General features: G+C 44.5%; 1 protein-coding gene across 3 annotated transcripts in view; it reads right to left on the bottom strand.

Annotated features, from left to right (window-relative positions):
* Positions 1-17,786, bottom strand: part of ACAP2 (ArfGAP with coiled-coil, ankyrin repeat and PH domains 2) — a 96,724-nt gene that overhangs the window by 36,581 nt on the left and 42,357 nt on the right. For all 3 annotated transcript variants that reach the window (XM_025211486.1, XM_025211487.1, XM_025211488.1), the window contains exons 5-9: positions 16,272-16,330; positions 14,387-14,570; positions 11,260-11,304; positions 9,419-9,514; positions 3,622-3,696 (exon numbers count right to left, since the gene is read on the bottom strand). In XM_025211486.1, coding sequence (XP_025067271.1) covers positions 3,622-3,696; positions 9,419-9,514; positions 11,260-11,304; positions 14,387-14,570; positions 16,272-16,330 — 459 coding nt within the window. The remainder of the gene's footprint in view (positions 1-3,621; positions 3,697-9,418; positions 9,515-11,259; positions 11,305-14,386; positions 14,571-16,271; positions 16,331-17,786) is intronic.

Raw genomic sequence — 17,786 nt, forward strand, 5'->3', positions numbered from 1 at the left:
GAAAAAAAGGGCGGGGGCAGGAAAGAGGGGGAGCCATTAGCCATGCGGTCATCCAGGTGAATCTGAACCTGGCTCTCTCCTCATCACCGCATGCTGCAAGAGTGCCCTGCCTCCAGAGGAAACAACAAGCACCTCTGGACGATGCGAGCGAGTAACCTACTAGAGATCCGATCAGATATTTAGCTTCAGTAACTGAGATGCGTGTTGAAACGGCTACCTCAGCCACCCTGGTTTGCTCTATGGGATTCCTCTGATATTCCTGTAAGATTTCTTGATATTGCTCTACCTTTTACCCTATTTCCGCCCTACCCCTGTCATCAATAAAGTTCTCCTTTGAGACCGGTGTGGGAAACTTATTGAGGGGTGGGTCTAAATTATGCCAAGGAGGCCCCTGAGGTCTGTGGACTAAGGGAGGCTTCCTAATCAGCCCCTGACTTGGGGAAGTGCCCCAAGTGCTTGTATTGGGTCTAGCACCCATCGGACGATCAGGCCTGTGTTCTCCAAGGTGCGCAGAGCCAGAAGTGAGTCCCGGGCCTTGGATGGTGGCAGCGGGAACCCCAGGCTAGCGGGGGTGCCCCACGGAAGGGGTCGGCCGGACGGGAGGCACCCCAGGGAGGCACTCGGAGCCTGGAAGGTGGGCGGGCGCAGGGAGGTGGGCGGCTCAACGCAGGAGCGCCCCCGACTGGCCCGCAACAACCCGAATGAGAAATGAAAGGGGTGAGTTTGGCAGTGGCAGCTCAAAATGAGGGTCTTGTACCAGGTCACCTCCTTCAAGCACAGCTGGGACCTCCTACACTGACACTGATAACTAATGAGGAGGACAAGAGATGCCTACTAGGAACACAGGAGCGAGAAGGACCATCGGCTCCACTCCCTCGCATAAACAGGAACAAAACCACAGCGCTCAACAGAGCGAAGCCGACACCAGGAATTAGAGCCAGGAGTCGGTGCAGGCCAGGTGACATTATCAAGTAATTACATAATTCATCTTCCCTTTCAACTGACATCTCTGATTCGGGGTGCACTGATCACCACCTTCCATCTTTTGTAGTCATGGCAAAGCTGTGAAATATCCACTCGTCTTTTAATTACTGCACCATCTTGCCACACTTCCAGAGCTGGCTTCTTCTCCGTCTTCCTGGTTTTCTTTCTGCTCCCAACTGCCAGTCTAAGCACCGAACCGAGCTGTTTGGTAACGGTCACACGGTGCATCCACAGAGAGAGTTTTCTCTTTTCCAAGTGTCCCAAGCAGTTGTGCTCTGTCTGCAGTCGTCTCTCTCAGCCTCTCTTTGCTGTGGTACCGAACATCCCCAGTGGTATCTAACACAAGGTCTGCCAGGCATGCTTGAGCAACCCTTGCAGCAGCAGGATACTGAGCGCCACTGTCCCTCGGCTTTACCTGCGGCAGGTTCGGTTGTGCGACAGAGTCGACGGTCTGCATAAGACCTGTCATGTACCGGGTCAGACCACAGGTCCATGCTGCCGAGGCTCCTGTCACACAGCGGCAGAGTGTGGACGCTGAAAGGAAGAGTGAACTGGCTCTCCCCAGGGTTTTTCCACTGCTCCTCTCTCCCTTGCCGCCTCCAGCACTGAAGGTCTAGGAAGCTCCGATTCAGAGGCTGCATCCCTAGCTCCCATGCTCAAGAGCTGCTGATGCCCCTTTCCTCCATTAATTTGTCCAACCCCTGTTTGAATCTGACTAAGCTGTCAGCTTCCACCGCATCTGGTTGCAAGGAGCTCCTCACTTCAATGAAATGACACTGGGTGAAAAAGAACTTCCTCTTACGAGCTTTAAACTTACTACCTGCTAGTTTCATTTTGTGACCCCTAGTTCTTATATTGCGAGAGACTGTAAACGGTAAATCCCTGGCGACTTTTTCTTCACCATTTAGTATTTTGTAAACACTTCTCATTTCTCCCCCTGTGCAGCCCTTTTCTAAACTGAATAGGTCTCTTTAGTCTCTCCTCATATGGAAGCCCTCCATGCCACTCATCATCCTTACTGCCCTTCTCTGGACCTTGTCTAGTTCTTCGATGTCCTTTCTGAGGCATGGGGACAAAAACTGGGCACAGTCCTCAAGGTGCAGACACACTGCAGATGTATAAAGGGGCACCAAGATGCTTGTTTTGTTCACAATTCCTTTCTTAATAATCCCCAACATGTTGTTTGCTTTTTTGGCAGCTGCTGAGTAGTTTTAGTAGTAGGTCAGACAAGGATTTGTATGGGATGGTTTGGATAAGGATGATCCTGCCAACTTTGTCCTTCACTGAACGTACTTACTGTCGTTGTCTTGGTTTTTTAACATTTATTAATAAATGTTAAAATAATTAGATGAGTTACGGAACAAAATTAATTTTCATGCAATTTGGGGGAAATTTTAAAATGCCTGTGCAAAATATGTGGAAAGCAACAAATACTATCCATTAAGTGTTTTTTTTATTCCAATTGATCAGGTTTCCATTACTTCTGAATTTCTCTCTCAGTAATGACAGATCTTATTAGAAATCATTTACCTGTAATGCAGCCTTTTGCAGCATTTAAGGAAAAACAAAGCAAGTCAGGTCAGCAGGCTACAGCAATTACTATAACTCCTGGTAATGGGTCACATAATTTGTGCCTTCCATGATCAATTAAAGATATGTAATCTTAGGGCAATATCAATCCCGGACATGCTTTGCTATTCTCCAATAGCCTGTTAGTATCCAGGTACTAACCTATCCCAGAATAGGATTTTTATCCTACTCCCAGCATATTTTTGTCAAAAAATGCCCTTTTTTGAGTCACTTACCTCATGATTGTTCCAATCTACGAGGCCTTCTGAAATCCTATTCAAAAGCCCATTTGTGAGAGAATAAAAAGTATTCTGGGATCTTTAAACCACAGTCCAATTACAGTTCTTCCATAGCTACGTTCATTGGTTCATAACCAGAGATTCCACTAGCAAACATTTACCCTCTCCTATTACAACTGTATAATCAATATTGACAGAGAGCATCAGTACTATCCACGCACTTGAAACGTCTGTAATTTTCCTAGCATGCTAAAAAGCAAAAGTTAGCGTAGTGATGAATCTGCCAATGAAACCATGCGCAGTTACTGGGTAGTTTTCACATTCCTGTTATTTTAAACAAATAAAATCCCACTTTCATAGAAGGCTCTCTGTTTATCTGCAAAGGTAGCTACAGCTCTTAACCCCATAATACTGTACTCATACATTTGGGCCAAATTCAGAAATGAAGTAAAACATGCATTTAGAAGGCCATTTGGGATACTCTTTCTATAGATACATATTTGACTACAACGGTTATAGAAAGCAAGAGGATAACTATGACTTGATGACTCCAAAATGTCCTGTGCCTAATAAATGAGCTGTCTCAGCATCCAAATGCATTACTTCACTAGAAGAGTGAAATATAATTATGGACTTGTCTGGTAATACTATCTGAACATCTGCAAACCAACGCTCCACTTAGTGATCCATAATTCTGTGTCGCTGCACTCTAAGGGCACTGCTTCTAGCTGTTGTATTGCAGGGCTGCTCTGCTGCAGAGGCACACCAACGGAGAGATCAATGTGTGCAGCCCCTCTCTCCCTTCTCTCTTTCACAGTCCTGCAAGTACCTTTTGCTGAATAGTGGAGTGTTTTTGCTCCATATCTCTCTTCTCCTTTGCAGCATCTACAGCCAAGCGATCCAGCTGTAAAAAGAAAGAGAAATGTGGCTCTTTAGACTTTGTAATACTAACAGAAAAAATACATTATGTCTAGATACTGCATGATTTTTGTTTTATTTACATAGCAAAGTCACGTCCCTTATCACAAAGCTTTACCTTTACTAACAACTATATCCTGTCAAAAGCATTGCACTGCCATCCTAAATTAACCAGACAAGTCTTCCCAATACAAAACCTCTGTGAAAGGTGAACATTTCCTCTAGGCTTTAAGAAAAATATTTCAAAAAATAGTATTATGGTGCCAGGACTGTGCAAATGGTACACCGCACCAAAGACATGTTCAGTTTCTGAAGAAAGGAATGACTCATGCTTTAGCTTTAGCTGCTCTTGCTGGCTGGCCCATGCAGCACTACTGGCAGAAGCAAAGAAAGCCAGAACGAGCGAATGCTGGCAATTTTTCCTCCACAGGGAAGGTGCGGGCCCAGCTAAGCTTTTATCCTGACAGCTATCACAGGCTCACTGACACAGCATTTGAAACAAGGTTCACAGCTCTTCAGGCTCTTTCAAGCACAGTGTAACAGCACTCTGAATGTTAGAGACTGTGCCACAGCCTAGAGGAGCTGGTTTTTATGCCGAGTCTGTAAAAGCATAACCATTTCAAACTTGCCTTGGTCAGACTGTCAGAAGAAGATACCAGCAGGATTTAAGGTTATTGTAAAATTATAACTGATGAGTACGAGCATTTTACCCAGAATTACTTGAAGTCATGTCTGTGAAAAAGCAACCGATTAAAGAGTGTTGCAAGATGGGGGCGTCAGAGGATAGGAAGTAGCCGACAGACGCCTGGGCAGGGTGGTCTGCTAGACAACATTCCAGACGCTGTTGAAAAGTGACGTGTCTCAGAGGTGTGTGCAAGTGGAGCTGGTCATCTGGGCCTGTTCCCCCACCTGAACTACGAGCCTTCCCCACTCTGACCACCAGTAAGATGCAAAGGACTCAGAGATGGCACTGCAAGGTGGTTTGACCTGCTACTCCGTACTGGTGAAGCAGACCTTGCCTTGCTCCAGCAAGGGCTAACGAGGCTGCCTGACGCAAGGCAGGGCTGTGGCTCTCCAGCGGAAGCTGAAGACGGTCAAGGGCAGTGGTGCTCAACCTTTTGGTCCAACAGGCTGAATAACCTCCGTGGGCCAGATCTGGTTGGTAGACCCAACCCAGAGCCCAGGGCAGGCACAGCGGGGTCCCATCCGGCTGTGCAGAGGGAGAAGGGCAGCCCAGCCCCAATCCAGCCACACGGGAGAAGGGGTTTGGCCCAGCCCCGAACCAGCCGTGCGAGGGGAGGGGGTATGGCCCGGCCCCAACCTGGCTGGGCAGAGAAGGGGGGGTGGGGGGTGCCGGCCTGAACTAGCTGTCCAGGGAGAGGGGCATGGCCTGGCCCCAACCCAACTAGGTGGAGGGAAGGGAGGGTTGCCCAGCCCCAAGCTGGGTGTGCAGGGGTACTCGGCTCCAGCCTCCTCCATGAGGCTTGGGATTCTGGCAGCAGGGAGGGATGCCAGCACTGCCACTGCTCCCCCGCTACCAAATTTCCAGACCCCGGGGGAGTCCCCATGGGCCAGACACAAGGCTCCATAGGCCACATTTGGTCCACAGGCTGGAGGTTGAGCACCCCTGGTAAAGGGCATGATACGACTGACAGAATCCCTCCCTATGCACCGATTTGATCCAATGACCATGGGTGAAAACCTCAGCCCCACTGTTACTTTTCATCACTCTGGAAATGCAAAGGCAGCAGAGAGTGGACACAACTCCCCACTTGAGATTTCCCCAGGGCAGGAGAGTCTCATGCCCAAATGGAAGCACTATGGCTACCTCCTCCATCACCCTGGGTGGCCCAGAGAATAAGTCACTGGCCTGAGGACTTGGGAGAACTGCATTCAGTTCCCTGCTCGGCCAGACTTCCCGTGTCATGCTGGACAAGTTGTTTTTTTTAGCTTCTCTGTGCCTCAGTTTCCTGCCTATAAAACAGGGACAACAGCATGCCCATACCTCAGAGAGATGCTGTAACTACACTTTCTAGACTAAGAGGCAGGCATGCACTGTGGGGCTGCAGGTTAGAGACGTACTTGAGAGAGGTAGGCAGAACCTCCATTCCATGGGATGCGTTGGAGATGACTGTCTGAAAGTATCCGAAACAAGCCCATGGCAGTTCTTAAATTCATAACATCCAATATAGGCACAAAAGTGGCCCTAGAAAGCTGTCCTGGGCTCCCTGCCTGCATCCATCCGTTCTCCACTGCACACAGCAGGAGATGAGCGTAGCATTGACTCTGGTCCTCCATCTATAATATCCTATAATGATATCCTCCCTCTTTTCAGGGAGAGTATTTTTGAGGAAATGCCCAGTGCAGAGGAGACATGAGTGACAAGGGGATGAACGTCTGAGGTAAAAAAGGCACAGCACACTTCGGGATTTTTTCAAATTTCTTGCCGTCGATTCATTTTTAACGTCTTTACTTGTGGGGGTGTATCACCTGGAAGCTACAACCAGGCAGCAGGCTCTGCTGCGTTACAGCTGTCCTGCTAGATGTGATCTGCGCCTAGGTCCCAGGTTTGTTCCCATTTTTGCTGTCAAGACAACACTGCCTTACCCCGCCAGCCACCCTCCACCTCCTGCAAGCGCTCCCTTCCAGGCCACGAGCAATTCTCCATTGCGCACTCAAGTCAGTGGCAAGCTGTGAAATGACTTGAAGAATAGGCGATGATTAAAAGCACGACTGAACCACCACAAACCATGTCCCAGACCTTGTGCCACTACTGCACAGTCTTCAAACAACACAGGATATTCTGTTTCATAATGCTCTGTTTATAGTCGATTATTTGACTGTTACATTTAAAGGGAACTAAACGTGCTTGCCTCGTTTACTAACAGTTTTCAAAACAGTCACATTCCAAGGTTGAGTTTTAAATTTTAAGAAGAGGTGCAGCTAGAACATCTAATATTGACAGAAACACCACATCGGTACTAGCCATTACTCGCATTTAAGCATTTTGCTGCAATTCTGTAAATTCATAGAGTGGTATTGTTCTGGGATGGGATAACTAGAAGGTGAAACAGGTCAGCCTCATTTCACCATGCTAGCTAGGTGATGTGTAAGAAATGAACTACCAGAGTGACGTCATGAAAAACATTTACTACATCTATCAAAGTTATCAAAGGGACTGCCAAAACCCTATACTTAAGGGCAAATACTCAAAAGCGCTCTATAAAATAAAATTTTTGATTGGCTTTCAGATTTCCCATTCCTGCTATCCACTGAAAGGTGATGCTATTGTTGAAAGCACAGGGAAAATCCATTCAGACAGCAAGTTCCTGACATTTACATGTTTCCCACTGAAAAACCTGCCATTTTTATCCTGCAGAGAATTAGAAGTTAGCTAACCTTGAAAATCAGCCTATAAATAGTACCCACTTTGCATCAAATTGGTGGCAAGCAATTGAAAATTCACTGATAAGCATGATTAACAGGTATCTGTTAATGTCCTCCAGAGAGCTAATGAAACCTCATTCATTTAGGAAAGCCATCATGTACTGCATTCTCTCTGACCTGTCAAAGGGGCTTCTACTAATGCAAACTGCAAAATAGCTATTTTAAATATCTCACTGAAACTCAACAAGCTTATTCCTAACAAAGAAAAATATTCATTTCTTTAACACTTGAAACAAAATAAGATAACAGATGGGGGGGAAACTGCAGCACTTCTACATTCTTTCCTCAGTCTTCGCTGCAACTATGATCTATACTAGACAAGCTATAAAATAGTTGTTTCCCCCAGCTGCCAGCCTGCAGACATTGTAATACGGTACTGTAACAAGATGTGAAGTTGCCCTGTTAACAACCTTACAGCAGGCATCGTTAACCAAAAGTGGCAACTTGACCATCCTCATTAACCTAATTGAATTGGAAGCTTCAGACCTAACTAGGACAATTTAAAACTGCAATTAAAAGGTAGCAAATTTCTTCCTCCTCCTCCCCCTGTTGCCGCTCCTTCTTTGAAGAAACAGGAAAATCACATGAATAAAACCTGTGATAGAGCAACATGAAGGTCCTGGAAATAATATAGAAAAGCATGAAAGCAAAATTTAAAAGGGATCCTCTCAACTGAAAACAAGATCACACACTGGTCTGAACCTTGTATCCACAATTGTTACCTGTCACTCCTATGGTAGTTCTATAAAAGCAGGAGAAATCAGGCAGAAAAAAATCTATTTGTTCACATCTTATAGCATCCCTCTATTTTTTCCCTTTCACTTTAATTTTGGCATCAATGCAGTTGTTCTGCTACAAACCATCAAAGGCCCAAAACTGACGTCAAATATAAGTCGTTGCATCATAGGATAGTAGGGCTGGAAGGGACCTCACAAGGCCATGTAGTCCAGGCCCTTGCTCAAGGCAGGATCAGCGCCGACTAAACCAGTCCAGCCAAGTATCCAACCATCCTGTCTAGGAAATGTCCAGGGATGGAGATTCCACAACTCCTCTAGGCAGCCTTTTCCAGTGTCTGACCACCCTCGCAGTCAGAAAGGTCCTTCTCATCTCCAACCTAAATTTCCTCTCTTGTAGCTGGAGTCCACTGATCCTAGTCCTGTTCCATATGGAAAGGCCCATCTCCATCTCCATCCTCTCTGTATTTACCCTTCAGGTAATCCAATGATTTATCAAACCCTGCTCAGTCGTCTCTTCTCAAGAGTACATAACCCTAGTTCTTTCAGCCTTTCTTAATAAGTTGGCCTCCCAGTTGCTCTCTGTTGAAGTCTTTGCAAGTTGTCCATACCTTTCTAGAAGTGCGTGGCCCAAACCTGGACACAGTACTCCAGGCAAGGCCTCACCAGTGACAAATAGAGCAGAAGAAACACCAACACCGCTCTCTGGTGCCAAAACAAGTTAAACCACACTGCCACAAGTTGCTTTCTACAGCAGGACAGCATGTCTACACCAACAGATCACACGGCTTGGGTAACCACCACGTTGCAGGTGAGCCTCCGTGTCGTGTACCCTGTGCGCTTCGAAGTCTTATGTATGCCGCTTTGCCTTGTCCCTCTGCAGAGTGAATTGTACTCAATTCTCCTGTCTGAATGAGGCCCTCATTCAGAAACATTTACAAATTAAAATGGAAACTAAAAGAAATGAAATTGTGACACCAATTACAAAAAAATGCAGGGGTATTTGATACCTGAAGCTAGTTTTTCCAATATTTATTTAAATTTAAAAGGTTCCAGATTAACTGTATCCTTTTATGTTTCTAACTGCAATGTTATGCCTGACCCACTACTACAGGTCCACCGCGCAGAGGCCCACAGCTAAAGCGAGCAGTCATCTATACTGAACGAAACAGCACCAGTCAGTTGCCTACAGCCCTACAGATTTCAATGACAAGGAATCAGTGTATACCAAGGGTGCTCAACCCCCAGCCTAGATCTGGCCCAGATGTCTGGATCAGGTTAGACATCAGTGGTTTCTACGGCTAAAATAGTATGACAGTTATTTGGGGCAGACTCAGCGTTTCACCCCTCGTAACATGCCAATTACCTCACAAAGACATGCTAGCAAACATCTTGGTACATCCATATTGAATCAAGTGTTTGTACCCCCTTAAGGAACTATTACAGTGACTGCCTTTTTTCCCTCGTATTATTCCCAAACATGTATTAAAATGTACTTTAATCCAGGATTGTACTTTGTTGTGTTACCTGGGCTCCAAGATCTTTCATGTAGGGCCCCAGTTCACTGAAGAGATCATAGCCTTGGTGGAAGAAAGTCAGATGGGCATACATGAAGGATAACATCTAAAGCAAAGAGAAAGGATATGTTAAAATGCAACTTTAAATAGATGGCTGCCAGCTTTCACGTAAGTAACTCCTACTTACTGAACTGTGACTTGCAAAAGAGCTTAAGGAAAGCATGGGGCTTAACTGACCAGCCTTGCACTTGTATCAATGAATACGCATGTACAGTGAGTTTGAATCAAACGTATAGGGGTGGTAGCTTCCACCCACTCTGTGGTCACTTGGCACTCGGGGAGGTCAGGAAGGGATGACAGGGAACAGATCTGGATATGCCCTGTTCATATGCACTCCGTCTTAAAGCATCTACTACTGGCACTGTTGGAAATAGGGTAATGGTCTAGGTAGACCATTGGTCTGACCCTATATGGTGCTTCTTATGTTCTTATGCATTGGCATAAATGATAACGCAAAATTCAAAGAAGCAAAGTCAGGCCTGCACCCTCAAGTCTTTAAAAAACGGGTTAATAAAGTTATCCAACAGATCAAAGTCAACCTCACTGGAGGAAGTAGTGACTTCTTCATTCAGGCTGTTTAAAATCATTTTGTTAACAACTACATACCTCAAACACTTAAAACAAATGGATAGTACAGAATGGTCTGTCAAGCATTCATCAACATAACTCTAGGCCACAACTAAAAGCTTCGTGTTCCCTTTCCTTTGGGCCTCCAAAGATGACCTCTTTCCAAAAACAGGGAAAACTTGCATCAAAAAACAGCAAAACATCACACGTCGTTTACACGTCATTAGGAGGGGAAACAGAATAGGGAAGCTGTTTAAAGCAGTATAAATAAAACATGTTGTGATATGGACCAAAACCTTCACAGTTTAAAGGAAGTACAGTTAAGGAAACTGGAAGTTGGCCCTTCAGTTTTCTGAAGGAAACAAGCCAATTCAGCTGGCATATGGGGAGGAAAGGAAACAAGATAGGGAAGAAATGAAGGATATTGTTTGTGGTTATATGTTTTCTGGCACAGCAAATGTAGAGGAGGTGTAAAGCAAGTGCACCAGATTTGTGGACTGTGTTTTACTCAAGTAAAAACACAGCTTTTCAGGATGTGAGAGGCTCAACCTTAGAAACAGTTGGGAGAACTATTGTTTCTAAAGTCAGTGGTTCTGCACCTCCTTAGGCTCAAGGCACCTCTCAGAAAATGCCAGCTCTTGGGGGTTTTTTTTACTTGTTTTTTGGACTACATAAAAAAACTAAAAATTCTTCTGTTGCAAAGAACTAAGACAGACCACAACAGGTCAGAAATGTTTTTAACACTCTGGATTCCTATTTGAAATCTCTGGGTTCGTCTTGCGGATCGTGTTTTCACACATCAGTGCCAACATTGAGCGGTATCCCTTAGCACCCCTGGAAAGGTCTCAAGGCACCCTAGGGTACTGTGGCATCCTGGTTGATAAATCTTTGCTGTAAGTGAATGTAGTACTCCTGAAGACTGAAACGTATGGAAACCAAAGTTTTCAAATTTAGCCATAAAACACGCGCGGTACAGGCAATGAAAAGCAAAGCAATGTGCCCCAATCCTCCATCAAGGGAATCACCACTACACAGGGGAATCTGTGTCTTCATTGTGGCTTATACTTCTACCACTGCCAAAGATGACAGTTGCGCTGGTAGCTGTGAGACATGTGAACGGACAAATCAATTTGACAATTGTCACTGATCAGAGGGCAATAATTTTATTTTAATATTTCAGGTTTACTCAGACATGTTTTGCATATGACTATTAAAATACCTTACCGATTTTAAGATCTCTGATCTTCTCTTAGATTGAAGAACATTCATCTAGAAAAAAAAAGCATTTTGTTTCATTCCTTTCCAAATTTCTCACAAAAACAAATTGTAATAATCCAAGTAACCGCCTACGGTTAATCAAGTAAATTTAAAGCATGGGAAGAACTGAATTTAACATCTGACTCCTCAGAGCATTTTAATACAAAAGAAAAGATACGAACTACTACACTTACTTTCATTATTGTATCAGAGCAGCTGATTAGCTCAGCTGTTTAGAGCATGGTGCTAATAATGTCAAGGTTGCAGATTTGCTCTCCATATGGGACACAGGACCTTTTCTGCCTCAGCCGGGGGTTGGAGTAGATGACCTCTTGAGGTCCCTTCCAGCCCTGCTTCTCTATGATTTCTAAATGTAAACACTTAAGAAAAAAACTTGCTCAAAAATACTATTTTACTGGAATTGCATCTTTTATTAGCACAAAAATGTTAAAAGAGCTCTCATGTTTTGTTTTTAAAATCTAGTCACATAATGCCAACACGGGTCAGACAGTACAGACAGAAAGGCGACTGGGTTCTAACCTCCAAGAGCTCAGTCAAAACGTACCCACGTTACATTTCTTAGACTAACAGTATTTTGCATATATTTCATCTTTTAACTTAACTGAGGTCACTTGTGACTAGTATTTACAGAGTGCCCAAGAAAGCATCACTCGCATCTCCCCTTGCATGTGTAATCGCCGATATTCACATTACTGTATTCTTTCTGCCCTCTAGTCACTGATTTAATGCTATTTTACAAAACCAGAGATTTGATCCAAAAAAGCCTCACTTAAATGAGACGCGTATCATTTTGGAATTCATTTCCTCTGCTTATCTGTTCAAAGATGGCTAGCAAGTGAAATAACTTTACTGAAGCTGTAAGCAAGAACAGATGGTACTCCTAAAACAAAATATTCAGTGCTTTGGAAAGCTGCCTGAAACAAAAATGTGCTTTAAAATAAAATGCTGTATTGAACAAACCCTTAGCTTTCTGGATTTAAAAAGAAGAAAAAAAGACAAAAATACTAAATATAAATTCATTAATATGGCCACAAAACTGCAGCAGTGAGTCATATTTCCCCACCGCAGAAAAAGCTCCGTGCCAAGAAGCCTATCTATAACTGGAATCACGTGCACAGCGCACTGCACGTCTCGAATAGAAGCTTGTTACTTATTCTTTTAGCTTATGGGGTTGGAGCAAAATTCACCCGCACACCACATGCAACAACTTCTGCCCCACTTGTGCCTGTTTTTGAAAACTCTCCTCCACTCTAATGCCAACAAAAATTCAGCAGCGATTAGAAGCAGAGGTTCGTAAGACAGAAAAGGACCTGCTGGGTCATCAATCACAGTTCCTTGCTATCACAGGAACTGTCATGTAATCCCGCTAGGTAGCTGGTGTGCTGTGAGAATGGCTTGCTGTTAGGCATCTGTCAGCTTTTTCAATCTGCTATTTCCATCCTGGACTTAAACTATAAGCTCTTCAGGGCAGAGACATGACGAGGAGTAGTGCAAAGCCCTGCGCTTGGGACAGAATAACCACATGCACAAATACAGACTGGGGAATGACTGGCAGTGCAGCAGGGAAGGACCTGGCGTGACAGTGGACCATAAACTGAATCAGCCAACAGCATGCTCTTGCTGCAAAAGCCGACCGCAGCCTAGGCTGTATTAACAAGAGTGTCACTTGCAAGCCAAAGGAAGCAGTTCTTCTGCTCTATGTTCAGCACTGCCGAGGCCTTGCCTGATGCTGTTTTGGGCTCCCCACACTTCCAGAAAGATATGGACAGCTTGGAAAGAGTCCAGCATGGGGCAACACAAATTATTAGAGGCTGAGGAGTCAAGACGAATGGGGAAAGGCTGAAAGGACTAGGGTTATTTAGTCTGGAGAAGAGAAGACTGAGGGAGGATCTGATAACAGTTGTCAAACCCCTGATTATAAAGAGGATGGAGATGGGCTTTTCTCCGTAGCCGTAGGGCACAGAAACAAGTGCCTCATGCTGCAGCAGGGAAAATTGAGGGTAGAGATGAGGAGGAACTTTCTGACTATAGGAGTGGTCAGAAACTGGAACAGGCACCAAGGGAAGCTGTGGGATCTCCATCCTTGGAAGTTTTCAAGAGCAGGTTAGATAGACACTTGACTGGGATGGTTTAGTCACAAAAGATCCTGCTTTGAGCAGGAGCTGAACTAAATGAGCTTCCGAGGTCCCTTCCAGCCCTATTATCCTATGATCCTATGACATGTTCGCACACTGCAGCAGACTAGGACCTTGCACAAGCTCCTCTGAACACAAGGCTGCTCCACTCTTGAGCTTGGGCTGTACATAATAACTCATTTCACTTTTAAGGCCAAGAGTTTCACGTGCAATTTGTGCTGCTGACTATAGTGTCTGCACATGTGCATACTTGAATTAATACAAAACACTGCCAAGTTTGTGGTTTTTTGCTAGTTGTATTTAAAACTTGCATAACACTGTGCATGCAACCAAGATAACTGTTTAGCAAATTTAGCTTCTAAAACACAAGCCACTGATCTTTTATCACATCCACAAATTAAAATTTCAGTCAGCATTTTAAAGGGTGGTTCTGGGTTTATATTTATAAGAACACTGCACTGACTCATCTATGGAAGACGGACCCATAATGGCAACCAAAATGCCAGATTCGAATTAGTCAGGTAATCTGTAACCGACATTTTTACTCAAAACCTTAACGTTCAAACATTTACACCGACTTACAGCAAAATCAAACATACAGAATCCATTTTAACAGGTATAAAACCAGCTCTTAACACTCATTTGTTTTTAAAAGTATTTAAATAAAAATGGACATTCAGTGTCACTGTAACAAGAGCTTAACATACAGTAAAAGCGACCAGTAGAAGTACATAGGGTAACACATACCTATTTAAAAGGTCATTTGAAAATGAAAAATCAGTACACAAAAATCATTTGTGGACACAAATAACGTATTACTTACATGCTGCCAATGCATACAGGCATTGAGAACATTATTGCAGGAATTTCCAAAAAGCAACACAGCTCAGTAACTAGACACCACTTAATGTTAGCCTTACGCCGACTGTTACACTAACCTGAAGCACGTAATCCAGAGCGATGTGCCGAAAGCACTTCCGTGTTGCAGTCAGAATATTAGTTGCCTCTTCTACTTCATGTTGCTTGTTTCTCTGAACTTGGGCATTTTTTACTAACGCATTCTCTTTTTCTTCACTGACTTTTTCAAATTGCTTCTTTGCATCCTTAAATTTTCTAATATCTCTAAAGAAAAGGAAAGATGGCTTGAAATGCCCCTGAAAGCACATTTTGTTCACCATGGGAAGACTGTTTAAACATTACAGTAAATGGAAACCCATTTCTACACTGCTGTCTATGCAAGTATCCAATCTGGCCTTTTTTGGTTTTACTTGACTCATTAAATATTTGGATCAGATGTGCAGTATAAGTACAATGAAGTGAGGCCTTCCTGGCTCCTTGCTCCATCTCCCTTTCACTCTTTTCTCAGTGAAATTGAGAAAACAGTTCACCAACGGGGGGCTGAGAAAAGCCCTAGCAGAGCTTTACACGCGCTTCCAGCTCCACTTCTAATCCCTGGAGCACGTATAAAAAGCCAATGTTCTGGGAATGCGAGGCAGCCAGTTTAATAGAAAACCAAATAAGAAACACATGGCTGTTAAGTATCTTGGCAGGAGTCTTCACTGTAACTCCACAAAACCTACTGAATCACACTGCAGTGAGGCCTCCAAGAGGCACACATCATCTAGTCCACGCCAGGGAGGATAAGTCACGACTTAAAAAAAACCAAACTCACTCACATTAACATTTTTAACATTTTAAATGTTCTTCTACATCTCCAATTCTTTTGGAATTTAGAACTGTAAGAAATATAAAGTGGTCACTTCATACTTATTTCTTTAATTAGTTCCTCATGTTTAGTAAAATTTCCAATTTTACACAGTCAACTAAGTTTTAGATTTAAAACACTCATCTAAGCCAGACAAGACAGGGTAGGACCTCATGAAGTTCTTTGCTGTGAAAACACCCAAAGCTAAGATGCAATTTGGTTAGCAAATACTCCATGCGACGTTTAACCAGTACTACCTACCAAACTTGCGCATGTCTGGAACGCAGAAATGCATCAGTCAGGCTACGCTCCTCGCTCTGGGAGCACGGGCCAACATCAATGGGACCCATGCACCTACACTCTTGAGGCACGCCTGAAAAATATTAACTTTAGGTGCCCAAACATTAGCTGAGGATCCTAACCTGGGGATATAACTTTGGAAAATCTCTGTCTACATGAATGGAAAAGCTGACACACGTTCTGTTGAAAAATAACTATTTTCATCAGTAAATCTGAAGCAACAGTGCTTTAAAGTGACAGCACATTTATGAAACTAAGGCCCTGATAGTGCAAAGTCAGTGGAACTACTCCCAGGATGCAGTGTTAAAGGAGTGCTTAAAACCAGTGATTCTCAACCAGCGTGCAACGAGGCACTTTGAAGGGTGCTGCAATGTCCAGCCCAGGAGAGGAGGCAAGTGCTGGCTCCCTCAGATGCTGGGCACCTGTGCATGCCCGTGTCCTGGCAGCAAACCCCAGCTCTGGGAGCATGGGAGGAGCACAGACACTTTACAGAAAGCTGCATCTATAATTTACCTCATCACAGATATTTCTTAGGAAGCAACAGCATAAAGTTGCATTTTGTCTTAATGAAGACACCATCTGATTTGAAACCTATTACTTACCTTGTTTTAATTTAGAAATGGCTCCATCCTAATCCAACTACATACCAGCTTGTTTAGGTATGTTGGGCAGAACTGTTTATAGCAAGAATACTTGACAGTTCCCAAGAAGAATAGCTGCCCCGGCCACGTCAGAAGTTGACTTCCTATTTGGCCTTACAAAGGACTTTCCCCCTCTGTCGTCTAAACTGAATTGCTAAAAAGTAAAAATAAACTTACTCTTTAACAAATGTCTGAAGTTGTGCTTTAATTGATCTTTGGGTTTGATCAAACAGAATCTGAAAGAAAAAGAAAAGCCATTAAAAGGTAGCTCAAAGTATTTTGGGTTGTAGAAGTCTTTTCATTTCAGACGCAACGTTTAATAGGAAGTAAAACCTAACAGTTCTTCCTCATAGGTCTTCATCTGCCATTTCTCCGAAGGCTCTCAGGCCTCCTACAGCGGATTCTGCTTTAAAACTGCATTCCTCACGCTTCAACTGTTATTTAAAATGACAGTCACTCTCAAAATTAAAAATGCCTTACCTGAAAAAGCTTAGTAGACCATCACTGTTCAGCAAGATAATAGGACAGTTCCAGGTACTCCAGTAGTGAAAACTGGCTGATCACAATGATGTGTGCAGGTTTCCCTTGCTTTATGTGGGTTCTGTATGTGTGAATTTGCTCTTATGTGATGACCCTTCTCATACCATGAATTCGTTATATGCGAGGTAAATTCACTCTTATGCGATCGGTGTGGTGGAAGCCTGCAGTCAGCTGCCTTGTGCGGTGCCTTGTGAGAGTGACATGCACCAAAATATAGGCTCACGTGTAGATCTGTGCTCCACGCTCTTTGTCCGAGACATGTTTCTGTAGCTGCCATCCCCATTATGGTAACATTCACCACCACCACATGCTTGCGTGTACTGTCTGCTGTTGGTGAGTACCAAACTGTCTTGTAAAAGTGGTAGGAATGGGTCTGGGGGGTCAGAACAGCCATGGTCTTGGAGCCATATCCCAATTTGTTACATTGAAAGTGGGTTCCCTTTACGTGAATTCGAGTCACGTGCCGTTTTCCAGGAACACGTGTACAGCATAAAGCGAGGGAAACCCGTATACACAAAATTTAGAAGCACGAGACTGGGAAAAGCATGGTATAGGACCCCTGACCATGCATGTGGCCCTCCTCTGGACCCTCTCCATGCTGTCCACATCCCTCCTGAAGTGCGGTGCCCAGAACTGGACGCAGTACTCCAACTGCGGCCTGACCAGTGTCGCATAGAGGGGGAGGATCACCTCCTTGGACCTGCTCGAGATGCATCTGTGGATGCACGACAAGGTACAGTTGGTCTTCCTAGCCGCCTCCCCACACTGCCGGCCCAGGTTCATCTTGGAATCGATAATGACTCCAAGATCCTTTTCTGCCTCTGCGCTGACGAGAAGGGAGTTCCCCAGCCTGTAGGTCTGCTGCTGGTTCTTCCTCCCCAGGTGCAGCACCTTGCACTTGTCAGTGTTGAAACCCATCCTGTTCTCACCCGCCCACCCCTGTAACCTGTCCAGATCTAGTTGCAGCCTGTCCTGCTCCTCCAGCGTACCCACTTCTCCCCACATCTTGGTGTCGTCTGTGAACCTGAACAGGGTGCTTTTCACCCCCTCGTCCAAGTTGCTGATGAAGATGTTGACCAGTGCAGGTCCAAAGACCGAGCCCTGGGGGACCCCACTGCCCACAGCCCTCCAGGTCAAAAATGATCCATCCAC

Source organism: Alligator sinensis, unplaced genomic scaffold (genome assembly GCF_000455745.1).
Source record: "Alligator sinensis unplaced genomic scaffold, ASM45574v1 scaffold632_1, whole genome shotgun sequence".
In the NCBI taxonomy this organism is placed as follows: domain Eukaryota; kingdom Metazoa; phylum Chordata; order Crocodylia; family Alligatoridae; genus Alligator; species Alligator sinensis.